This window comes from Sodiomyces alcalophilus, assembly GCF_042370955.1.
Source record: "Sodiomyces alcalophilus JCM 7366 unplaced genomic scaffold ACRALscaffold_1, whole genome shotgun sequence".
In the NCBI taxonomy this organism is placed as follows: Eukaryota; Fungi; Ascomycota; class Sordariomycetes; order Glomerellales; family Plectosphaerellaceae; genus Sodiomyces; species Sodiomyces alcalophilus.
This window is the reverse complement of record NW_027263532.1, coordinates 3,584,684-3,610,005: the sequence shown is the minus strand read 5'-3', so window position 1 is coordinate 3,610,005 and position 25,322 is coordinate 3,584,684. Positions and strand designations below refer to the sequence as shown.

The 25,322-nt window shown below is 53.0% G+C and overlaps 7 protein-coding genes across 7 annotated transcripts; 2 read left to right on the top strand and 5 right to left on the bottom strand.

Annotated features, from left to right (window-relative positions):
* Positions 1–160: 160 nt before the first annotated feature.
* On the bottom strand, positions 161–1,762 carry ACRALDRAFT_2039160 (uncharacterized protein; the record flags this gene model as incomplete). Its single annotated transcript, XM_071020935.1, has 9 exons — positions 161–247; positions 334–360; positions 539–673; positions 810–901; positions 1,021–1,234; positions 1,319–1,352; positions 1,426–1,497; positions 1,572–1,659; positions 1,738–1,762. The coding sequence occupies 9 exons, from the start codon at positions 1,760–1,762 to the stop codon at positions 161–163; spliced, it is 774 nt and encodes a 257-aa protein (XP_070879558.1).
* A 479-nt stretch (positions 1,763–2,241) lies between these two features.
* ACRALDRAFT_1059673 (uncharacterized protein) lies at positions 2,242–3,941 on the bottom strand. Its single transcript, XM_071016079.1, has 2 exons — positions 3,485–3,941; positions 2,242–3,004 (listed from the first exon to the last, which is right to left on the bottom strand). The coding sequence occupies exons 1-2, from the start codon at positions 3,832–3,834 to the stop codon at positions 2,353–2,355; spliced, it is 1,002 nt and encodes a 333-aa protein (XP_070879557.1). The 5' UTR covers positions 3,835–3,941; the 3' UTR covers positions 2,242–2,352.
* Positions 3,942–6,285: 2,344 nt separating this feature from the next.
* Positions 6,286–8,277, bottom strand: ACRALDRAFT_2031579 (uncharacterized protein). Its single transcript, XM_071020687.1, has one exon. It carries the CDS (start codon positions 7,909–7,911, stop codon positions 6,796–6,798), a length of 1,116 nt encoding a protein of 371 aa, XP_070879556.1. The 5' UTR covers positions 7,912–8,277; the 3' UTR covers positions 6,286–6,795.
* A 4,939-nt stretch (positions 8,278–13,216) lies between these two features.
* Positions 13,217–13,500, top strand: ACRALDRAFT_1059675 (uncharacterized protein). The gene has a single exon (XM_071016080.1). The coding sequence runs from the start codon at positions 13,246–13,248 to the stop codon at positions 13,489–13,491; it is 246 nt and encodes an 81-aa protein (XP_070879555.1). The 5' UTR covers positions 13,217–13,245; the 3' UTR covers positions 13,492–13,500.
* Positions 13,501–15,836: 2,336 nt separating this feature from the next.
* On the bottom strand, positions 15,837–17,568 carry ACRALDRAFT_2097076 (uncharacterized protein; the record flags this gene model as incomplete). The annotated part of the gene is made up of 8 exons (XM_071022813.1): positions 15,837–16,029; positions 16,127–16,237; positions 16,376–16,431; positions 16,625–16,832; positions 16,902–17,068; positions 17,117–17,233; positions 17,267–17,375; positions 17,519–17,568. The coding sequence occupies 8 exons, from the start codon at positions 17,566–17,568 to the stop codon at positions 15,837–15,839; spliced, it is 1,011 nt and encodes a 336-aa protein (XP_070879554.1).
* Positions 17,569–18,131: 563 nt separating this feature from the next.
* ACRALDRAFT_2095766 (uncharacterized protein) lies at positions 18,132–21,495 on the bottom strand (the record flags this gene model as incomplete). Its single annotated transcript, XM_071022739.1, has 3 exons — positions 18,132–19,024; positions 19,143–19,723; positions 19,823–21,495. 3 exons carry the CDS (start codon positions 21,493–21,495, stop codon positions 18,132–18,134), a joined length of 3,147 nt encoding a protein of 1,048 aa, XP_070879553.1.
* A 2,712-nt stretch (positions 21,496–24,207) lies between these two features.
* Positions 24,208–25,300, top strand: ACRALDRAFT_1053779 (uncharacterized protein; the record flags this gene model as incomplete). Its single annotated transcript, XM_071015791.1, has 2 exons — positions 24,208–24,659; positions 24,745–25,300. 2 exons carry the CDS (start codon positions 24,208–24,210, stop codon positions 25,298–25,300), a joined length of 1,008 nt encoding a protein of 335 aa, XP_070879552.1.
* Between the last annotated feature and the right edge of the window lie 22 nt (positions 25,301–25,322).

Below are 25,322 nucleotides of genomic sequence, written 5' to 3'. Positions count from 1 at the left end.
AGGAGGGCTGTACCAGGGTGGAAGAAACCGTCCCGTCAGCCTACAACTCATTTCTCCTCTGGTTTGAGCCCAGATTCAACCTGCCCGTGTTTGCAAGACCAAGCCAAAAGATCATGTCCTATGCGAGGACGCGGTCGGTTCGGTTCACTTACTGCCTCACTCACTTGAAGTTGTTCTTCATCTCCCGCAACTTGGCCATTACCGCCACGGGATCACTCTCTCCCGTTGCCTTCTGGACTTCGGGGTCCTATCGGATCGTCAGTTGGGTATCACCACACAAGCCAGCCACCTCACCCGAAGCAGCTGGACTAGACAAGTTGACCGGCGACTTACATCGACACGCATGAATACATTATGTTTCTGTTTCACCGACGTGGGACACACACATACTCGTTAGTCTGGTTCTCGCATGTGTTCCCTCTTGTACGGGGTCGGGGTGAAAATGGCACGCTTTGGATGGGCATTCCCCATCCTCTCCGAGCCAGTTCCACGGGTCCTGTGTCGGACACTTGTGGTTCTTAGAGTGCGAAAGACATACCTTCTCATCACCAATGGTAAACTTTCCCTGCGTCTCCTGGTTATTCTCGGCAAACTCCTGCAGCTTGCGGATGGCATCGTTCTGCAGCACCGATTCCGTAAACTTGACATTCGACTTGGTATACTCGTGTCCAGGCTAGAAGAGGCATATGTTAGTCGAACCATGCCCACTATGTCTATCCAGTCAACCCCGTGGCCACGCAGGTTAGACCTGCGTCGGCATTTTCCCAGGCCAGGCCGCCAATGTGTGCGTGAAGCAATCTGAAACTTACGTAGACAACCGTGTCGTCGGGCAACGAGGCAAGAGTTTCGTTCAATGCCTTGTGCATCTGTTCGGCATCACCCTCAAAGAACCTGCCACATCCTAAAAACAAGCCAAACCTCGCACGTCAGCCACCAAGGGACGGGAAACTCCGTGTGTACCTCATACATCTCTACACCTTATGGTTCAGACGACACAGAGACGGGTAAAGGGGGACTCACCGCTGATGAAGAGGGTGTCTCCGGTGAAGACAACCTTTTCATCACCGTCTTGCATGAACCAGCAGATGCTGTCCTGCGTATGGCATGGCGTGTGTAACGCCTTGACAGTGATGCTGCCAATGTTGAACGAGGTGCCGTGTGCAGGTGTCTGGGTGACGCCCTGGCAGTCCTTTCCCCCGATGATGGGCAACTTGTCGAGCTTGAGTTTTGCGAGCTATGTCGTGTGAGCTATGCGTGTCCGCTTCATGTAGAGCTGAAAGTTTCTCGTTGCTAGAGGGAGAGCAGATCGGTGTCTTACGAGTGTATGGTTTCCCCCTGCGTGGTCCCAGTGGCTGTGAGAGGGTGTAAGTATCCTGCTCTGAACAGAATGGAGAAGCGACATAGTGTCGGTGAGGGAGTACGAACTGGTGCGTGTTCACGATAGCCGTCAGGTTAATCTCCCCCGCCTCGATGGCCTTCTTAAGAATGGGAGCAACTCTTGAACACAGTAAACAATGTCAACACGTAGTCGATTTCTATGAAAGGGACATGCGGAGGAGAATGGAGCATACTCGGGCGGATTGGCAGGATCGATAATGACGGCATCTTTGGTCTTATCGTCTCGTACCAGGTAGGCGTAGTTATTACTACTGCCCACCCCTGCGGCATCATCATATTTTGTCAGCCAGTTTCGTTATATTGAGACCAATAACAATCAGGCCATGAAGATCTGCATACACATGGGAATCGACTGGATATGCATGGCTCTGGCGGAGGTAAGCTGCCCATTGAATTAACTGTTTAGTTACTTCCGATCCAACGCGGCCTGGGGCTTGGAATGGTAACGGGACCAAACACACCGTGGCAGTGATGGCGCTGGAATTTCGAGTCAGAAATGGTCGTCGAAGAAGGAAATTATACATGAAAGGCGAGGCGGGTGAATGATAAACGGCGATTTGGTTGACGGCAGGGAAGCGGGTGGCTTATGCTTAAAAAATACGGTGCAGACCGTTGTCGTCGAACGATGACGCGATTACAAATACCGTGAGGCACTTGAATCCTCTTGCATGGAGTAGCGTATCCGTACATCCTAAAGTGCCGGAACAGAATCGGAGTGAGGTCATCCACCCTCCAAAAGTCCACTCACGAGGAATGGCACGTGATACCCCGCATGAGTAAAATGTGGACAGTGAATATGAGAGCCTCAAAGCTGCATTTCATCAGAGGAGAATTCAGGAGAGAGAAAAGGCCATAAGATGGAATATCTACCTATTCACCCCCTAGGTCATTCCAACGGCCGTTGCAAGGGTATCATTGGTGCTGAAAAACTCATCTTCGAGTACCTATGGTGGTTCATACCATGCCAATGGGCTTCGGCCTCCACACTCCCTCGTATCGTGACCAACCCGTGTCCCCCTCAGGCGATATTCCTACCGATGTCGACAACAATTGGCCCTTTGCGTCCCCCGCTCCAACACGGGACGCATCATCAAGCTCCTGTCGCAAGCGTTGCATTTCCGTCTTCACCTCCTCAGCGTCTTTAATCGTCTGGTTCAATTCCTCCATCAAACCACCTTGCATCAACTCTCTCGACAACCGAAGCGCGCAAAGCATGACGGCATTGGAGGGCGGCGCGTCTGCGACATCCTCCAGCGTCTCCAGCACGCGAACATCGCCCCATTTCTTGACCAGAGCCCGTAGCTCTCCCCGGTCTTTATCCCCTCCTTCCAGGTACGTGAGGACGGCGGTTCGGCAAGCCTCGTCATCTGCGGCCGCCTCCTTATCGTTCTGCCGTTCGGTCAAATGCCGCCAGTAGTAGTCCCAGATCCACGTCAGCGCCCTACGCGACGCGGACCGCAGCTTGGCCAGTGACGGTAGCTGCTCGTGCGTGGCTTGATGGCGCAATTCCACAAAGGTGGCCGGCAGGCCGATCGTCTTGGCCACTGCGTACATACTCATCTTTCGCTGCTTGTCTTGATGACCGTCCAGGAGGCCAGTGACGAATCTTTTCGCGGAATGTCAGTCGGCTTCCTCGATGTTCCAAGACGGGGATGAGAGTGCGGCGATGGAGCGCGCCAACAATATGAACCTGTGACGGGAGACAACCGCACGACTTGGGATTTAGACAATGAGATACGAAGCAAAGGAACTCGACATGACAGAAGTAAGGGATCACCAAGCTGCACCAGCAAGCGTTGACCACAAACGAGCACCTTATCACGACAGCCAGACCGCGTAAATGTGTACACCCATCCACCCATTCCATCCGTAATCCCTCGATAACCTAGCTGATGGATGGCTGCACAGTCTGCGACAAGTCTCAAACCACCCCGCTATTGAGGCGGTGCGTCTTTTCCGTAAAAATCACAACGAAAAACGAGAAGGTAGGGCGTTAAAAAAGGAAAGGGGAAAACGCCCAGGGAAATAAAATGGGAAAGTGAAGGTAATAAAGGGGACAGACAAAACGCCTCAGCAACAAACATACCGACTGAACGCCGCAGCATACGCAGCTCGCGCAGCGTAGGTCCCCGTACTCCCAGACGCGGCGTCACTCAGAATGGCTGCGGTCAGCAACGCCGTCGACTCAACAAGGTGAGGACACGCCCCGCGCTGCATCCACATAGATACACGAGCCACGGCATCGTGTCTGGCCTGTTGCCTTTCTGCGTCTGCGCCAGTGTCTGAGCTGACATGACCTGACGACGCCGCCGTTGTTGCGGCGCCAGCCCCTGCGTCGGCCATTGAAAGTACCGAGACTTCAGCCGGGTAGAACTGGCGCCTGACGTCGAGAAGCTCGCGACGATCGCGCCAGGGTGTCAGGATGTACTGGACCATTGGGTCTTTCGTCCCGTGTTGGGGGGAGATATGGTGGTGACGGATGTAGATATAACCCCTTAGGTTAAGTAACAGCTGGATGAATTCCAGCGCATATCCACTCCAGCCGGTCCGGGGCAGCCGTGGCTGTTGGAGAAAAATAAAGAACCAGAATCGAAAGACGAGTCAATTGAAAATTCCAAGGGTCGAGATGATTGGCAAGTTGATTTCGCTGAGCGCCGCGTGCCGAACTTGGAGATAGCTACGAAGTCATCAGATGGCAGAAATGAATTCTGAGCCGTTGCAACGAGGGCACGTGACTTGACAGTCCACAACTTCACATGCAACCCAATCTGATTGGACTGTTTCGATTGTCCCTTGGTTGATTTCCTGTCAATATTCGTACTTAGTACACTACAACGTATTCGTAGGTATTACTTCGTACCCACCGTACGAAGTGGGCAAAAATTCCGACGGATTCTTAAAACAACTCCCCACTATTAGTATACGCGTTAAAGGTAGAAATCCGTCGAAATTATTGCTGAGCCACTGACATACATGCATACCGTATTAGCACCTGGAATTGGGACTTTGATCGTGTACGAAGTACGTTGTATATAAATAATCTATTCAGTGTGTCAGGGCCCAGACCATTGGAATGAGGGCGTCTTCCCTTGCTGAATGCCCCATCTCCAATTATGGTACCACGAATGATACGGCCGCCGGTAGGACTTAGTTTTTCCAGGTTCGCTCTGAATCGGAACAGGCACGCGAAGCTCAATCAGTGCCCGTGCAGCTCTATTCCCGGGGCGAGTCATAAATAACAATTAGTCGAAAAGCTAGTTGGCATGGCGAGAACCCAAGGCCTTGGCCGAGAATTGAATAACCTTTAATTACTGCTGATGGGGAACCTCAAAGCACCTTGGCCACAGTAACTTGTCCTTGCGCCTTGGGCGAAAGCCACCGATGCTAGGCAGCGCATTCCATCTTGCGAACCGGGTCCATCGCTCTACTATTGCTTCGTATTCCTGGCATACATGTACTTCGAGGGAACAATCCCAAAACACTGTCTACTTGGTCTGGCTAACGGGTGAATATTCTCACTATACAACGTAATACTGACAAACCATTACCGCTTGTCTCAAGCCGATGCCAATACCCGTTCCATATACCTAAGTATACGATCTATGCCTAGTTCCGGATATGGGATAGACAGGCTCAGAGGCGTAGGACTTCTTCCTCCAGTCAACTAATAAATGGAGCACCGCCACGTGGAATGTCCGAGTGCTTCGTACGAATTGGTTGTGTACGTACTTCGTACTGTACAAAGCCACAAAGTACAATGGGATTAAATGACGTCCGGCTGTGTGTTAGTTCCATCAGTGGAGGGACGTGCGCCAAAGAAGCTCTCGACGTTAGACCGACTTGTATGTATTTGCTAATGGGGCGCCAGAAGGTGCCGGGAATGCCTAATCTCGGCCGGGACATCAATAATTACATACGCTGTAGTCAGCGGCATGCCGCACACAGCCTACCGAGAACGTTATGACTCCGAAGTAGTATTCAGAGTGGGTGGAACGGGCTTTTCCTTTTGATGCCTCCTTTGGTTGGATCATACGCCATTTTGCCCCTGATCCTGCCGTCGCGTCGTGACAAGGATTCAGATCCCGTGTTCGTCCTCCACGGGCTAGTAAAAAATGAAATAAACCAAAACCCCACAAAGCCGAGGAAACCCAGAAGCGCCCGATAAATCCTCAAGGCACAAGAATTTCCTTCACAAGGGCCGATTATGGCATCGTGTGCATCATCACGGGTCACAGGTCTGAAAAGACACGAACAAGTGGGTCCCTACTAACGAGTCCAAGGACGCTCGGTTTGCAGGACGGCAGCGCGGTGGTCCTGTTGTCCCGTTCCCACCAACAGCACTAACAAATTTTCCTGGCGCCCCGCCGCCCACTTCACCTCTGTTCTCGGTCGTTAGAGGTGTGGCCTGATGGTCAATGCGCACCGAGAGTTGGCGATTTAACTGAAGTGGGCAAAGGTAGAGAGACCCCACTCTGAAGTCACAGGTACAATGTGCTCACGCCCGAGCCCGAACCCGACAGGGCTGGTTCAGTCAGCTTTGCACCTGAGCACGGCGGGGGCGGGGCCAAGAGCCGTTCATTCCGCTGGAACACATCAGCCAATAACTCATCTTCCGCGCCGGTTCTTCGCTCATGCTTTCGCACCCGGCGGGGGTCGGTGGACCCACCATACGCATGGGCGACAAGGATGCCACCTGGCGGCTCTTTCTCGCTTATTTTTAGTGTCCCGACTAGCATCCCCATTGGAACATCCTCGAATTGTTTGATCTGCTCTCACGATGCTTGTCCTTGGAAACGAACAAGGAATCAGGGGCTGCGGACCCTGTCTTTTTTCACAACTCGTCGAAATGGATATGAAAAAAAGGGGGAAGGTGAGATAGAAGCTCTCATAACAGTAGCAAAGATCACCCTTGGAGGAGACGAGCCGTTGAACGAAATCATATGCAGACCACCCAAGATAAGGGGCCAGCCGTTGCATGATCAATTACGATGAATATATGTATGTTGTACTCCTACTTCGTACTTTCCAAGCCGTTGGCTTCGCGCCAATCGCCGGCTGTTGCTCCATCTACCCTGTAAACCCGTAAACCTGCTCAACTCCTAAACCAGACAAGCCAATCCCAACCCAAGAGGTATCATTGCTTTACAATAGTGACCTGGCAGAAAACGCCCCCAAGGCCCTTTCCGATGTCCCCTGTTGCTAGCGCCATTACCAAAAATTGAACCGTAAAACAAAATACAAGAAACAAAAGCCAAGCGCCTCAAACCAGCAAAAAGCTATTGGCGCCTCATCGCAATGCAGACATCGCTTGCAGTACAGGTAACTCGTAATAGAGGGTTGGTTGATAGGTCGTAAATCGTGTTATTCGGCAGTTCACAGCTCGGGCGCCTGCGCCGTCTATGCCGCGTTGCCCGCATCTTCCTCCTGGTCCTCGCCGTCGGCGTCTTGCTCCTGCTCCTCGTCGTCGCTCTCGGGTGGTTGCCATGGCTCTTCGAGCTTAAGTCCTTTCCCCGTGCCCTCCCGACGGCGGTAAGGGGAGCCCAGTAGTGAGGACATGGCTGATCGAGAGTTGCTGAGGTGAGGGTCCTCGTCATACTTTTCCGGAGCATCGTAGAGTCCCATTCCCACAAGAATCTCTCCCTCCTCCTCAGCTTCATCGAGCGGTTGGTAGGGAATAGACTCCTCAGTAGTGACCGCCAGCTGAGGCTGCTGCATGCCAGACAGGTTTTCCGGTGTCGGTGGGGTGGTGCTATTGAAGCCTTGGGCAGCGAAGTTGCCCCAGTGGTGTTGTGTTGACGAGTCCGTTGCAAATTCCGATGTCGGATGAGTGGGAAACAGCTCTGGATAGCTGGCTGTGTTCATGGACGATACGTAGGAAGGGAGCGGTTGTTGTTGCTGTTGTTGTGTAAGGTTCCATCCCTCGGCTGGCAGATAGGGTGTGGTATCAACGGCGTCGAAGGGAAGGGAGACAGGTGAAAAGGCCGAGTTGGGTGACGCGCTGCAAGAATATGCAGCAGGAACCGGCGAGTATTGAGGTCGGTGTGCCGAAACCAGGTCATGGTCGTCTTGAAAAGCGGAGATGGGAAAGTGACACGGACTCAGATGCTGTTCCTGCTGGAGACCAGGCGCATGGGTGTAGTATGGTTGCTGATATGTAGAGGGATGCCAGCTGAGTGGGCGGCCGGAGGGTGTTTGGTTTGTGACATCGGATACGTACGCCGGTAGCATGGCTTGATCAACAGCGTATTGTCTTCGTCGTGCTACCAGAGATGCGTCGTTCATGAGAGTCCGCCTCCTTGATGATGACCTCGGGCTGCTGTTGGCACTGGTGGGTTTGACGATCCGCATGGCATTGCCCATAGTACGCTGCTGTCCATTTGATCCCCTTGAGAGCCTCCGTGAGGCTTGCGAGATGGCCATCTGGCGGGACATATCCTCCATAAAGACACCTGGATGATGCAAAGATGTGGAAATATCGGGATTTGAAATCCCTAAGAATGTCGACGGCATCATCTTGGATCTTGACGATGAAGTAGGGTGGTGAGTGGTGTGAGAGTCCGAGAATCGACTTTTGCTCAAAGAGTTCCGACAGACTTTGAACACGTTGATGGAAGGAGGTGCAATGGATAAATAAGACGATGAGAGAGATATATTGGTATTGCTGGCACCTGCTAGCAATAAAGCTGACGCCTGGCGGGGCAAAGATATGAATGGGAATCCTCAAAGGGAGTGGAGAGGCTGGGCCTGGATCAAGAGCTACAAGTTTCCAAATATCCCGGCAATGAGTTTCCTATTCCCTTTTTCAGGGTGGGCCAGGAGGAAAGACAAGGGCGGTAGTAAGGGAAACGGCGCGATTTGGCATGTGTACATACATACGATACTTCGTAGTTGTACACACGAAGGGACAGAACAGGGGGTGCGGAAAGCGGAGTGCACGAAAGCGTGAAGGGACCTTATACTGTATTTACGATGAGTGGGCATGGGAAATGTCGATGAGAAGAATTCATTATCCGCCTGACGAGTCCTTGCAGTAACGCAGGCCCCACGCAGGGTCAGGGCCAGGGACGTGATGTCCCGTGTCGGTAGCGCATCTTTGTGCATTGTTGTCCATGGGTATGGGTATGTACGTTGTATGGGAAGGGGGAATGGTGTGTGTGTGGCTCAGTGTACAACGTATTTCGTCTGTCTGGGTGCGTCATACGGCCCGAGGAGGGATCCCCTTCACGGACGTACTGTAAATGCGGCGCTCAAGCCGATGAGGATGGGCTCCCGCCCCTTTGGGGATTCTTGGCTCCAGGTAGAGATGCTTGTACCGCCGGGGCGTGGGACCGCCGGTGATAGTCTGCGTGGGGTGGAAGATATGAGTGGGGCGGCCTGACGGAATGAATCGTGAACGCGGTATTGGACCCCTTGGTACTGTTGTACTTTTATGTATGTACATGTGTTTATGTACCTACCTTGGATGGTGGTGGTTTGGAGACGAAGTGATGATAGAGTGGCTAAGGGGCCTAAAAGGGTAGTGGGCGATTGGAACAGAAAAAAGAACATGGGTGGAATTCTGTGGGTGGTGGAGAGTGGGGTGGGTGTACCGGGGAATCTCGTCCCTGCAACGAAACCGAAGGAGGAAGGAGTCTGGAGATTTGAGTGGAGGGCCCTTTCTTTTGTTATGCCGCCGAGGTGACCTCCGTCCACCCTCCACTCCACTGGTGAACTGGTAGGGTGTTTAATGAGCTTGCAAGGGGTGGTATTACCGTGCCATTCGAAATCTGCTAGGCAAAAAAGTGGCAAGATGGGGCGGATCAGGGAAAAGGAGGGGTGAGGATAACCATGACCGCTCAAGACCCCTGGGCCACTAGACGTCAAACGCCAACGGGGCTTGGAACGTGAGGGTGGGAAAATGGGGATGGGAGCATCGCATTTTGCCTCATTCTTTTTCGTCCTGGCGCAGAACCACCACCATTGCTTATCCGAGCGGCTTGACCACGTCACCTGCAGGTCTCTCTGCTCCCTCTCACACTTCACCACTAATCTACCCACCGCCCATAGCAACCATATGTGAAGCCGATGAGTGGGGATACCCCCTAAAATGTCAACTCGGCGTTGCCTTACGCATGGTGCACAAAAAGAAAGAAAAAAAAGTGAACGAAGTACGTTGTAGTGTAACCAGCAACGTGGGGTTCCGCATGCCTTAGGATCGTGACGAGAAGATTCGGGTGGTTACCTTCGTACAAGGGTCGCCAATACGAAATGCCTTCGTTCTCGGCTCTTGTGGGGAAGAGACGAGAAGGAACACGGGATAATACCAAGCCACTGGAATGGAAGGATAACAAGGGGACAGTTTATCGGGACTCGGCGGCCAAACAAGGATCAGGGTGACCAGGAGGCTGTTTCGAACCCGGCGGAGATGCCAGTAATGAAGTACGTTGTATGCACGCCGTAAACGATAGGTCATAGGTAGGTACCTATGTACAACGTACACACAACGATGGTACATGTACATATGTATACAGTACATACAGTACATAAGGTACACGTCGTACCATACCCCCCACGGCTTGAAGATGTCGTCTCCACCACACAAACTTCCAACGCTGGTGTGTGCCACAAAAAAGAAACACGCTGATTCCGGGGATCCAAGAGTGCAACTTAGGACCAACGACTGATTATACAGTACCTCCGTTGTATGTACGAAACAGCAATGTACGTTGTACGAAGGACGAAGGACTTGTACCATCGTTTATTCGTAAGGTGCCTAAGACAGAGTCCTGCGCAGGCGCCATATCATATTATTGCGCTGTGCTGTGCTGTGCTGTACGGATAAAGCTCTATACGTTGTATGTAACTTCGTAATATCACACCGTACCTACCTATTCGTACACGAGATATACCAGAAACAATGCATGGCACAATGTATGCAACGTACGTTGTGTGTGCCCAAAATGATCACGCCAAGAGGTGACCAGAGTCGGGATGTGCGCTGTATACTAAGTAAGATCATGGTTTCATCTGCGTCCTCCCAGGAGCATACCAAGTACAGTAATTCACTTGTCCAAGTACGTACTGTACGTGCGTTGTATTAGACTCGGGCGAAGTTCATTCGCGATTACGGAAGGTCTCGAGGTGTTTTGGCTGCAATTGGTGATACGAAATGTACGACGTAATGTACGTACTAGTGTACCTATGTCGCTCTTCCTCGATAGGTCCTGAAAATATGTGGATGGATCTTCGTGATGCTCCGAGGTGGTCTTTACATAGGTAGGTGGGAGTTTCCTTGCGTACCTATGTACGTACGTTTTTTATGAATCATGCAGCGATGATGGTCCTCTTGGCTACCCAACTCCGCGTCGAGGTTCTTGGGCCTTCGAAACGCTGACATTGAGGCAATATGCATGGAGCGCGTCGTAGGAATGAATGGCAAGTTCCTCCCCGAAAGATGACGAAACAAGGAAAAGGATGTTGGCGGCGGGGCGACGGCTGTGCTGACGAGGAGTCAGCTACGAAGTATGTACGTTGTAACTGTAATACTTCGCGGCAGGGTTCAGGCGAAAGAGGAACATGGGAGGAGGAATAACCAACACATTTCCACATTCTTTTGTCTCTTTCGTCTCTTTCATCTATGATTCATCTCCCCTAGCTGAGGGCAAACCCGCGCACTCCCTAGGAATAAGGATGGATGGGTGGATTGCACCCGCGTACCTAATCAAGTCATGGCCAACATCTACTAAGTATATACTTCGTATGTATATAAGTACGTTATACCTCTAATAATACCAAAAGAGCGGGATCTATTCGCACGTAAACGTCAACAAAGTAGGTACTTCGTACAACGTACATATATATATCTCCGTACAATGTACGATAAGCGAACCGATCCCCGCTAGGTATGTAGGAAGTACAACGTATTCGTACAACGTTAGGCTACCCTTACCAGGTAGTGGATATACAACGAATGTTATACGTTACATATACTTCGTACTATGTATGTATTAGTTTGGACTAGACGAAAGGGGAATCAGGCGCTATGCTGGCAGAGGTATAACGTATAATTGAGAAGCAAAATACTCCGTACAACGTACATATGCAGTACTCGGCACGAGTATATAATGCCTCGCAGGCGTTTCCAAAGGCGGGGAGGTCGGATCCATTAAAAGCGGTTAAAAGCCGGACGAGCTTATTGGGAATTCCAGCTAGCATCGAAGAGGGGATTCAGGAAGTTATTTCCGGCCGGAGCTACGCTGTACGTTGTATGCCTTATGTACCTGAGCTGTGTACGGAGTACAACGTATTCGTACGTTGTATGTACGGAGTACAACGTACGTTGTATGTACGTTGTCGGTATGTATGTATGTACAAATAAAACGAGACAATGTGTAAGTACATACAACATATCTATGTATGTACATAGATCTTCAGAACTGAGAAAATATGCAGACAGGGCCAGTTGCCAGGCCGGAAGGAAACCAAACGAAGGCCCTGTACCAACTCATTACACCTAAGACACGAGCTGCCTGGGCGCTAGGTGCCGGTAACGGCTTGGCCATTGGTCAGTTGGGTATAAAAGCCTTATGGGATAGTCATAATATGTACATAGTCCGCACGAATAAGAGTCCCGCGTAATTCGTAAGCTTATTAATACCTTGTACGTTGTATAACAATATTGAAAGTTGCCAAGGCGTATTATTACCGAGTTCATTCTTTGACTGTATCCATAATAGGATTCTAGTGTACGAATAGCGCATGCTACACTACACGTTGTACAACGCACAACGTACATACGGAGTGCGGAGCAGGTTCTGGCCGCCGTGAACAGGGTGCATGTGGCAGTGATCTTGGCGAGGTGTTTACTAACATTACATACGTTGTATTAGCAGGTCGGTGCTATAAGAGGCTAATAGGGGATGGGCAAGTGAGTTCGTGCGTTGTTTCACCTCCGTCACTACGTTATACGAAGTACTTCGTACGTTGTACGTCCTGACCTCTTCGACCGCGGCGTTTTAAAGTGGGATCAGTTCTAGTCCTTCAGGAATACAACTATTCAGTACACTAGACCTGTCCCGATTAGACCTCACACGTAGGTACTAACGAAGTTTATATTAGGGTCAATCGTCTGCACACTATATACAACGTACCTCGCAATGAGCTGGACACAGGATAGAGTCATGAGCATTCTTGCTTCTTTGGCTCCTCTCCCAGCATGCCACCAACTATCGGCGAATAGAAGTAGTGCAGTAATACAACTACAACTCCATCTCTCGTTTCTCTTCTCCTCTCCCCCTATCCTATGAGTACTCCTATCCTATCCCCATCCGGAATTAACGCGCCCCTTTCGCCTCCGGGGGATCGTCAGAAATCCACTCCACTGCCGCACCTCACTCGCTCGTCGTTCATCAGTCAAGGTCTTTGTGTTTGACTAGTCTGACGACCATGCAGAGAGCAACGATACGTTGTACTTCGTAATCATTAGTAGCAAGCCTGGGTTGGCCAACAATTTGTCGATGTGACTACGTTGTAGGCCTGTCCAGTCCCTCATTCCCTATTATTTTCCCGAACATCCCGAACAACCTCCCAAACTCTGTAGTTTAATTGGGACGTTTCCGTCGCGTAGAACCCTTAGAGCGAGACTCCGTCTCAAAGTCAGGTGTTTCCCCAAAGGCTACCGACCGATTCGATGCGCTTAGACCCTTAGTATCTAAGACTTCATTCTCTGCGAGGATAAGTGGCCAGTCGTTTGACCAAGACATTCATTCTGGATAAAAAAACCTCGTTTGTTTTCATTTATTTATTTTTCCTTATTTTTTTGTTTGTTTTTTCCTTGAGTGACGACTAGGATATGAGCAAGGGATCACCATGTCTTCATTTACCGGCTATGATTACAACTTACGGTCACGAGACGCAAAGATAACAGACAACGTAGGCGCTTACGAATACAACTACGTTGTACATACATACATCTGGTCCACCAGGCTCGGAAGGCACTGCCGTGTCCGACTTACGAAGCACAATGGGTTTCTACGGTACATATGTACGGGTACAGACTTTTCTGCAAATGCATGCAAGCTAGCCTCCCGTGCCTTATGCCTCAAGACTGCGTGATTACTGCAGAAAGAAAAAAAAAAAAAAAAAAAAAAAAAAGGACGCCGACCTTGCTTTTCTCCACGGCCAAACGTGTCGACGCGGTGCGACCCTGGTGGGCACCGGTGCCATGGGCCTGAGACCCGCTAACCGGCCTAGCAATTGTTCGCTAGAGATACGCTGTATTGAACGGACTCCAGAGGTCATGAGATTGGCGCTGGTCTCTCTTCCCGTGGTCTCGACCCACCGCCCAGCCTTCACACAGTTGCATCTTTTGATGGGGTTCTTACGGTTCTTACCATGACCTACCCTGATTATGTCCATGGTACTTAGGACATACATATATTGCAACACGATAACGGTAACCGCTCTAGAGTGCACCGGACTTCGCCGCCTTGAGGCCCAGGAGCCTTCCGCATTTCGATATTCGAGTAGTATTTCTCGGTGGGCCAATCGATCAGATGTTACGATGGTGCCTCTGGTTCCCAGACTAATTTCCACGCCCGAAAGGAAAGCGACAGAATATACAACGTACGTATTTGGCCCTTCCGTCTCCTATGCGCCTTTATGTCGTCATGCAGGCATGACACAGGTGTCACTACCTAGGGGTCCAGGGGGCGGGGCAAAGCTAGTAAGGGACAGCCTCAGCTGTGATCGGAGGGGTGACCACTTCGGCGCGAGACACTTGGCGGAGGATCGCTGGCGAATCTCGGATAATAATCAACACCCCGCCGTGAGGGATCCGAGAGACGCGAAGACACGGATATAGCGGTGATCCCTCGGGAGCATACGTTGTAATGGGTTAAGATTGTCCCACCCTTTCTTCCAGATTCCCTCGTCCGCAGCCTCCTTGTCCCCCGGAACTTTGTCGCGCTACCCAGACCACTCAGCAGGTGGCTGTTATGTTTTTGCTTTGGCTTGCAGCACAGCTTGTGGTCTCGTTGTGTACATATTCGTGAGTACTTACAACGGAATACGTTGTAGCAATGTACATACATAGTTCGGCCGCCCCTTTCTGGTTCTATCCGTACATACGAAGTACGAAGTACATATGTATTCGTATTATTCGTTGTCCCCGCAGAAGCTACGAATACAACGTAAGTACCTATTTTCCTTGTGGTATTTCGGGGAGGGGGAAAAGGCGGAGGCCTGGTTGCTTCAGGATCTCCCGGAAGAAAAGCAAGGAAATGGGAATACATACATAGGCAGACATTTCTGGTTCCCGTAGACATTTGATTCACCGCCCAAGTGTGGCGTACCCATGGATATATGGACCTGGCCTACGTGTCAATCGCACTTTCCGTCTTCCCTTGGTAATGTACTCGGTACGTATCCACATTCTAACGTTACGCTTTGCCTGCGCTACGGAGTACTTGCTAGGCAGACAAACACGGGCCACATTGGCCCGGCTAATGCAGTACCTTGGGTTGTACTGGTACTGTACTTGTGCTCCTCACTTTTATGTACCTAGACTTGACATAGCCAGGGTTGGTTGGTACCAATATGACCGTAACCTTCTCCTCCTTCGTTCCGGCAACGTGACGCAAGCGCCAACTTGAAAACCGACCCTGCAATGGATTCACGTCTACGTCCACGTCCAATACATGGGAGGAGGATTGACGAGAGATTGGACCATTGACCAGCCACTTATTCGACCCGACCGAGACACCCTCCTCCTACTCCTTCCTGCGCTGCCTTGGTTACCGCCCTGGCGTCCGCCAGTTACTCCCCCATTCAACGCGCAAGCCAAATGTAGGATGCGAGCTCTGTCAGTCAGCGCCAGCATGCGCTGTCAAGGCGTCCCGAGGTTACAGGCATCTTGTTGGTTCGGCTACGCACAGGGAAAGCCCGTGGATGTTTCCGTCAGTAGGCCAAGTTTCAGCACATGGACAAACGTCGCAATGGAGATATTCTCAGGTGGCGTCATGGTTTGTCCCCCTAACCCCAAGCCCAGGCCCATGGCATGTCACGCGCGGCTCGTGTATCCGTATGTTCACACATCCCACAACCCCCTGATGCCCCTCTGTGCTTTCTTCTTTTTTCATGTGGGTGTCATTTATGCCACAACACTCGGTCGACTGCGCAAAACACATCGCAGACCTGATCCGGAGCTGTCACGGGGTAGCTTCGGTCCAATGCCGCTTAGGTAGGCAAACACCATCGTACCCCTCTTCTTTTACACTAGGACCTTGTTGTGGGGCCATGTTCTTGTTGGGTTTTGTCGTCTTGCCCCTTCCTATACGGCTTCCTTCACACACGGGCTTTATTTCCTAGTCCGCAGGAAGGCTGGGCTAGCACTCCACGCCATCGCATGTCGGCATACTACTTGCTTGCCCCTTCCCCCTCGCCTGCGACTCGACCTGCGTTTACGTGCTTGTGCAGGTTGGTTTCCCGAGGACTTCCATGTCTTTTGCGAGGCCACGAAAGCCCTCGCGCTGGACCTTGAGGGTCGCTAAATCGACAGCGAATCGCAACACATCTGCGGCCTCCCATCGATTAGGATGGCCTACAAGCCCATAAAGGACACCTGCAATAAAGGTGTCTCCTGCACCTACGGTACTATCGAGAAGGCGTGGATGGTCAGACGAAACCGAATAGAACAAGGCTTGAAAAGGAAGGACAAAAAAATAGGGGAGGGAGAAACAACAAAGCCTACTCGACGATCTTGATGCAGCCACTTTGCGCCGGACAATATTGGAAGCACGCCCCGTCATGGAGAGACAGGCATGCGGCCCCAGAAGCGCCCCATGTGCAGAAAGCCAACGATCTAGACCCGATTGCTGTAGGTCAGCACATTGTTGTTGCCCACCAAAACCTCGCATGCCGAGAAGCATTCCTGCAAACAGGGAGGTCGGTGAGGACCTGGCTCCACTGGCCACCTTTGCTCGCCCAGGAAACGACTTACGCTCGCGGCAGTTTTTCCCCTCTTAAGCAGGCCTCGGCAGAAGTGTACCCACAATCCTATATGGCGGTTAATAAGTTGTTTTCTTTTCTTTTTTTTTGTCCGGTTTCTGTTTCTGTTTTTCTTGTTTTCCTTTTGCAGTGAACAACAGGCTCACGGCTAGGACAGCACAGAACGCGGGGGAAACGAAGCGATGCACTCACTCCTTCCCCGTCGGCCCCTCGACCAGCCAGGACGGGATGACTCACTCACCTCGGCCCAGCTCCTGGAGTAGAACACGACGTCGGCCTCGGCGGCCAGCTCCCGCAACCCCGCCCGGCCAGGCTTCTCAATCTCGACGCTGACCCGGACATTTTCGCCCAACGCCTTTCGTAGCACACGCATGCACTGGAGTGTAACGTCCGGTATGCGGCCTTCAAAGTGCCACCACCAGCTGTCACTTTTCTTGTTGCTCATGCTTCTTCGTCCGCTTTCGTCGCCCATGCTGTCGCTGCCATGATCGAGACCATGTCGGACCCGCGCCATGGACTCCACCAGTGTCGCAAACTCTTCCACCGTCATCTCGGGGAGCTCGTTATGGTTCACTATCGTCCGGCTCCCCGTCGCCGCGCTGCGCAGGATGTAGCTGCTGGCGGGTGCCGAGTAGGCCTCGCGGTACAGGCAGTGCTCAAATTCGTGGCGAATTGATGTGTCCGTCTCATCGCCGTCAACTGTGGTTCTGGTTTGCGGAGCCTGCGGCGGGACGAAGGATGCTAGGATTTGGGCCGTAGCAGTGGCGTCCCGAGCAGGTAGAGGCGAGATCAGATGCGTAAGGATCCGCGCTTGCGTGCTACTCCGGCCCGAGCTACTTACAGCAGGAGCCTCACCGCTGATCTTGGCGCCGCTCTCGTGCACGAGGAGGAGTTCCTGCAGCACTTCGAGGGTATTTGGGCAGTTACCGCCTCGGCGGACCTGGAGGTTCGTGGCGCGGAGCTTGCTGTCTTCCTCCGGGTAATGCGGAACGCTATGAATTGAAAAGCTCGGGTTAGTCAGGAGGGTCCCCATGATGGCTCTTGATTCCGACCACAGGCAAAGGCAGCTGAGTGGAACCAGGACAGGAACGTATTTTGCACGGATTCGCGTCCGCCGCAAAATGAGGTTCTTTACCTGAGAATGGTGTCCAAGTAACACGCCCCGACTAGGGCGATATGCTGCATCATTGTCGTAGGTCTTTTCCTATGTGATACCACACCACCCTCCTTGTCGCCGTAATTGTCTGTGATCGACCCGTGGTTCTGCTGAAAGTGCAAAGTACAAGATGGGAAGACGAAATACGAGAACGCGTTCCAAGGCGAGAACTAAGCAGCTTTCAACCGGCAAAGATTAACCGCCCAGTGGCCTATCGTATCTTTCCACCCGGCTGTAATGGGCGACCGATACACAGGAGGAATCATGACGCTCAGTTACGTTTTTTGCAGTGGATTAAAGATCACCCGCTACACTCTGGAGTTGACTCCGTATTGCTACCTCGAGTTGCTTATTTACGTCACCTCCGAGCTCCATTGCCTCCTGGCATGAAGGTACCTACCTAGGTAACTCTCATGAGTTTACAGGAGAAATCAACGGGCACGCAAATGTTGGAAAAGAAGTATGCATATTAGCAAAATGTAATACAAATAATATATACATACATAGATGCCATAACGGTAGAAACGAAATAACAGCAAAAGAGAACAGCAAAACCTCAGTGGGTTTCTCAGTCAGCTTCTCGGAGCCCTGGCTACGATTCCGTATCCGCGTCCTCATCTCGTGCATATACCGAAAGCCGATTCGAGTTGCCACAGAATTCGTCCCTCGCGCCAGAGCACCGCATATTGCACTCCTCCTCATCCAACTCCTCGGATCCCTCATGGATCTCGTCGCCGCAGAAACACTCCCGGCCGTACTCGGTACCAAAGTACGCAAACCCGTCACAAAACTCTGCGCAAACCTCGTTGGACATGTCGTCCGACGCCGTCGTCGGCCCGTCCAACGCCCGCGCGCCCGCTGCTACCGGCTCTGTCCAGCATCCCAGCCAGACAAAGTCGTCGCCCGCGAAAGCCGGCTGGCGTGGTTCCGGGTCGGGCTCCTCCGAAGGGATGTCGTCGTTGCGGTATAGCGTGAGGCGGTCCGGTCCGCCGCAGTACTCGGACGGGTTGCCGGAGCAGAGCATGGGACATTCGGAGAGCGGGGCTGGGAGCGAGGTGTCGTGCAGCCTGTTCCCGCAGAAACACTCGGCGCTGTATTGCGTGCCGAAGTAACGGTATCCTTCGCAGAACTCGGCGCAGGCCTCCAGCGTCATCTCCGTGCCTGAGGCGTATGAGGGGCCGTCGAGGGCACGGGCACCGGTACCTTCCGTCTGGCAGCCGACGAGCATGTACGGAGTGACGGTGGGCCGGTGGGAGGGGTTTGCCTCTGTCATGGTTGTCGTCGACGACTCTTGTGTGCTACTTGTGGATGCCCAAGACGAGCTGTCTGTGGGCGTGGGTACGACCATGGAGGGGGTGTTCGCCCGGTACAGCTCGATTCGGTTGCCGGCGCCGCAGTATTGGAATGGGTTTCCGGCGCATGTCATTCCGCACTCTTCTAACGGTGCGGGCTCGCTAGATGAATGGAGGGAGTTGCCACAATAGCCTTCACATGGTTAGCCGGGACCTTTACGTGTCAAGTTCCTTTTACCTGGGATAAGGGGAGAAAAGAACGAAAGGGGAAAAGGAAACGAAGGCCAGAAGGAGAGCTGGGCATCACTAACACTCTCGGCCGTATTCGGTTCCAAAGTAAACATAATTTGAGCAGAAGTCGGCACACATATCGAGCGTCATGTCATCGTCCACTAGGACCGGCCCCTGGAGAGCTCGAACCCCGACGCCCTCAGTCTGGCAACCGACGTGAGCATAGTCGGACACCATCGGCAGGCGGACCGGTGTTTCGGTGGGAGTCGGAGCAGAGCTCGTGGCGCTGCTGCTACGGGTTGCTGTCGTGGAGTAGAGCTCCAGCCTGTTACCAGAGCCACAATACTGGGTGTCGTCTCCGCCGCAAGCCATGTCACATTCGTCAAGAGGCGCAGATGATGTGGACCCGTGAAGAGAGTTGCCGCAGTAGCATTCCCGGCCGTACTCGGTACCCCAATAGTCAAACCCGGTGCAGTTGGCCATGCAGCTCTCCAAGGTCATCGAGTCATAGGCGAAGCTCGCACCGCTGAGGGCGCGGACCCCGTCGCCCTCGGTCCAGCAGGAGACAAGCCTGTACTCGCCTATGACCTCCCTGTGGTGGGGCGATTCTGTCGGAACCGTGCTGGATGTCGTCGAAGACGCCGTGTTGGATTCAATAGAGCTCGATGGCAGCGCCGAAGTTGGCTCCGAACTGGGTGGCTCAGACGAAGCCGGCAGCTCAGATGAAGTGCTGATATCGCGCGACACGATGGACGACGACTCGGTGCTGGCCGGGGTCTCCGAAGACGATGACGTCGACGAGGGAGTCGTGCATGATCCCGTCTGTGGGAACGACTGGCACGCACCCCCAAGGATGTTGGCCTTCTTGAAATAATCCACCAGAGCTGACGAGCCCTCTCCGCTGATGATGTCGAAATCTGCTTCAACGCTGAGGCCTCCCGGGATCGTGGTGCTCGCCGAGAATAGAGTATAGCTGCCGACGCAGGGCCCCTTGGTTAGCTCCAGCGTCATGTTGTTCAGAGCCGGCACGACGCTCCCCGTCTGCGGGGTCTTGTACGAGATGACGGCCTTGACGGGAAGATCCGCACGGTCGTTCCGGACGGCGGCGCTCAGGGTAGTCGTTCCGGAGGTGGCCAGGATACAGCTCTGATACCGTTGGAGGAAGACGCCGTCTTGCAAGGGATAGCCGTTGCCGTTGTTATCCACGAGGAGGCTGGTCCCGTCTGTCCTGCGAATGGTGACGGTGAAGGACGAGATACCTGAGGAGACGGGCAGCTGCCGCGCGATTGGGAACCAGGCAAAGGTGTCGTCGAAGCCTCTACCAACGCCCTGGACCGACAGGGAGAAGCTGCAAGGTCCTGACCCGCACTCGGACCCTCCGTTTCGGTTCCTGTAGTTGATGGTCAACCCCTCGATCGTGTCGAGGGGCATTTCGGTGGTCCGAACGCGGATGTAGCCGGTGAAGTCCAAGGCACCGAGTTGCGGAGAGAGCGTGAGCTGTAGCTGGACGGGTTTCACCTGATACGGGGTGATGGGCTCGCCCAGGGTGACGCCTGGGGGGACGGTGTCGATCATCTTCTGCAGGACGGTTCTACATATCTCGCGAAAGGTGGACGCACCAGCCATGGCCGATATAGTTGCATTGGCGTCCGAGTTGAACAACTTGAAGTCGGAGTGCTTGTTGATGCGGACTGCTGGACCCACGACGAGGGGATTCTGCGTCGTGCCGTTCAGGTAGTCGGTGACAATCCTGTCGTCAAAGACGGCTACGGTCGAGTCAAAAGGGGCGTGGTCGTTGGGCCTCGTGCCCGGAGGCACAATGTCCGGGAACTGGGAGGAATGGACGCCGCCGAGGGTATGGCCACACGCGGTCAACTGAACCATCTCCTCGCTTGTGAATCCCATACGCTGAAACTGGTTACGGAAAATGCCAATGGCGTTCTGGGGTTGCGGGACGCCCGGACTGCCGCCCTGCACGGCATCGACGCGGCCGGCACGAATGGGCACGGCGGGACCACCGCAGGCGCGGACGGATGTGTAGACGCCCAAGGCGATGAGGTCTGCCATGGAGCTCCTCCTCGACAAATACGGAGCCATCCACGTCAGAGTGGTGGCAAAGCCCGGGCCCGCGTTCTCGCCATTGCTTAATTCGTACTGCAAGGACGCATCCAAGCCGCCTAGTCCCTGGAAAACGTGGGCTGTCGCCATGTCATGGAAGGCGGTTCGAAGCCACTCGGCGGCGCTGTGTCGACCGGGCCCAGAGGCCTGGCTGGTGCAGGGGTTCACCGAGTCGGCAAACTTACGGGAGCGGGTGCTCGCGATCTGGAACATGATCTCTTCTACCTCGTCGATGCTTGAAGGCCAGGTCGGGTCGGCGCCTGTCCGGGTGACCACACCCAGCAGCGCCAACAGTGCAAGCCCATTGATCCTCATCTGGGCGGATTCTTCTGTGGTCCTCCGTCAAGACAAAACGAAAGGCTCAAGTTGATAAAAGTGAGTGACAGTGGTTCGTCCGGCTAGGTATGGACGACGCCGACAAAAGTACGAAGCAAAACAACCAACGACAAGAGGAGACAGCCTTGGGTCCCGTACTGAAAGGAGAGGCGGACAGGCGAGAGGGCTGAAAAGGACGGGAAAGAATCAAAGTAAATGCCCTAAAAAAGCAAAAATGAAGTGTAAGTGGGAAAAGAAACGACATAGACAGGGGCCTTCCTCCAACTACAGCGTAGCATCACGAACAACGGCTCAACCACACAGATGCCCATAAATCGTGGGACAGGGTGCGCCTCATAGGGCGAAGTAGATTACAGAAACTGCATGTGTAGCTGGAGGCCTTCGACCAAGGTGTCGTGCTCGGATGGTCGGCAACACTCGATATGGACTGGAAAGAAGATTGGTCCATGTGGCTGTCATTCTTTCGCCTGACAGGTGATGTTGAACTGATAGGGGCGGGTGTCAAGAGCTTGGATTTCGTATTTTTAAGCGAGTACAATCGTATCGGGAGGAGACTGCAAGGGTATCAGGGGTGAGCGAGCAGGGTGAGGTGAGAGCGGCTTATTGGGAGCAATCATAGGGCAGGATCGGATCCAGCCGCGTAACATGGGATGCTCAAGGGGGCCAGGGGTTCGGACCCTGAGCCAAGAAGCGGACACCGGTCGTTTTTACTGTTGTCCAGACCGCGCCATTCTTTCCCTCACGGTAAATATGTCTGTACACCACTTGGCCGCATGTTGCGCTGGATTCCAATGCCTGTTGAGAATCAGCTCAGTACAATGTACAACGTACACAACGAGCCCGCGGAAGATGAAGAGGATGCGCATGCGTGAATACATACGCACAACGGGTTTCGAAGACGTTGTGAGAGGGCTTTGGCTGGCCAAGGAAGCCGACAGCCGTTGGCCTAGTGGGCGGTGCCGTGGGTGGCGCGGTCACGCTGTTGATGATAGGCGGATTTGGCGCCGACGGTGGCAGGCTGCAGCGCATCACTTCATAGCCATATTGCATCTGTAATAAACGAACAGAGGCTATGTCCATGTCCAGAGAGCCGACCACGATGGCCCTGGGGGGTTGTGAATTCCCGCAGCGTGGGTCAACAGGGACCTTCGTTCACATTGACACAGAGTCTATAAATAAATAGGTAGTTAACGATAGGAGACCTCATTTCCCCATTGTCAAGAGGGCTGTGAATGGTGGTTATTGGGTCAGCCACCACTGGGACGAGACACGACCGTTTCTGGTGTAGCGGCGCTGCAAGCCAAGGCAAATGCAGGCTGTGGTGACCGAGGAATAAGGAATACTCGAGAGCGATACGAGGGGATCATCTGACTTCATGCAAGAGTCGATGCAAAAACGCGAATGCGTCGCGTCGTGCATGGCACACTGGACTGGGATTGAGGTCGTACGAAATAATGATTTGTCCGAATGATAACCGCCGTTCCTGTAAGAAGCTGGTCAGGTCATGGTGCCTGAACTCACTTGAGTCATTGGAGACGATAAAGAGTAGACGCCGTTGTTGACGAGAGAGGATGGATGGATATTGGAAGGAGGGAGAGTTGTGTGGTTGTGCGAGTCGCACAAAATTGAGTAATTTCACCTAAACTTTCGGAGGTCCTTCCATGTAGCTAAGTACAGTACGTCGACACAAATGTCGAGCAAATATACCTCATTATGCCTGCCTATTGGCGTGGAGTTATAAGTACATTTTTTCGACAGTTTTGTTCAGTCACTGTACCTGTACAAGCAATCATAATGGTCTGTACAACGTACTGGACATGGTGTTGAGTCGAGGTACGTACGAAGAGAGATGTTGCAGTACAGTACCTCGTCAGTGCCGTTAGTCTTGAGCCGTTTTACACCGTTGTACTTTGCGGATAGATAAGGTTCAAAGCAGTCTACCTTGGACTCTTAAGCGTTGGGCTTTCGAGGCTGATTCACTCACGGGAAAAGGTCAATGGCGTGTCCCATTCTCAAAGGGTAGGTTTACGTATGAATACAGCCCCAACTCGAATGCCTCCTCAGTCATTACGTACCTAGACACATTAGCATATAACGGCGGGCTCTTTGAAAACAGCTTCCACGACAAAGGCGTTAGACTCGCTCGTCGAGCCCAAGATCACCACAGGAATCTATGCTGCCTCGGTGACTATCCGGGAAGCAGCCATCATGATCGTTCTCAGCCGCTACGATGCACCAGCCACTGGTCCAAAACTCAATCGAACGTCCTCAGCCACATCTCTTTCCATCTTATTAAGAAGCTCAGCTGGATCGTCGCCGTATCCGTCAACTCACTCATAAGTACCCTGTCCAATCGACTAACCCTTCTCCACTAAGTGGCTACTATGACGTCACTGCTCCAGTACCAGCCACAGCCTTCTCGTCATCATATCGCAACCATCTCAACTCTAGGACCAAATGACGCGCATTGTCGCTCCAAGCAGACCAGTCGATGGAGGTTCTCTTCCTCGAGGAGAAATGGGGCGGCGCATTGACTTTGACGCCAAGGGCATGCCCTTCACATGTCTTATAAGGGCCGGGTCCAGCATCTCTAACTATAGGTATGTTAACCTTCTTCATGAGGTTTTGTAAATACACAGTTTAATTATAGCATTTTCTTAATATCCAATCGACTCCCATCAAACCCCCATCATGGCCTTCGGAAAGGGCCTCGCTCTCAAGTTCCTCCAATGGACCATTCGCGGCGTCCAGTTCGGCTGCGCCGCCGTCGTCCTCGGCATCTTCTCCTATTTCCTCGCCACCCTCTATACCCGTGACCTGCACATCAATAACCACATCCGCGCCGTCGAGGGCATTTCTGGCGCCGCCGTCCTCTACACCCTCCTCGGCCTCATCCTCCTCTGCTGTATTGCCGGTGTCGTGTTCACCTCGCTTATCGCCATCATCCTCGACATCGCCTTCATCGGCGCCTTCATCTACGTGGCCGTCCAGAACCGGCGTGGTCTCAGGTCCTGCAACAGCTATGCCGACACCCAATACGTCCGGGGTAACTCCTTCACAGAAGTTCAGAATGCCAGACTTCCCAGCTACTCGACTGCCTGCCGTATGCAGAGGGCCTGTTTCGCCGTTTCCATCATAGCGATGTAAGTGTTTTCCAAAATAAAAGAAAATAAGAGGAAAGGAAAGGAAAAGCAAGTCCCGTGATCAGAACGCTCACAGTCACTTTAGCGTCTTCTTCCTCCTCTCCGCCATCGTCGAAGTCTTCCTCGTCCGCCACCGCAAGAAGGAGAAGCGCTTTGGCCCCGGCCCTCGCAACAACTATACCAGGGGCTCCGGTAAGGCCGGTCTCTTCGGCTGGCGCCGCCGCCGCAAGGCCGACCACGCCTCGGTCAACGATAGCCAGCTGCCCGCCCATACCCACCCCGACCAGGTCCGCCAGAGCTACAACACCGAGGCAACCGCCATCGGGAACCAAGACACTGGCACCTACAACAAGTATGGCGAGTCGGGTTACGCCCACGCCGACGATACTGGCACTGCCCTTGGCACGGGCACAGGCGCTCACACTGGCACTGGCACTGGCACCGGCACTGGCACCGGCACTGGCACCGGCACCGGCACCGGGTATGGGGACGGTTATGTCGACAATTCCGCCGGTTACACACGTAACCCGGGTTACACCAACACCGCAGCCTACGACCAAGCAGCTCAGGGAGACTCCACCGTTCCACAACAGGGATATCAGCCGTATCGATACGATGATGGTACTTATAATCGTGTCTAGATCCTCCCCTTCTCTTTGGGGA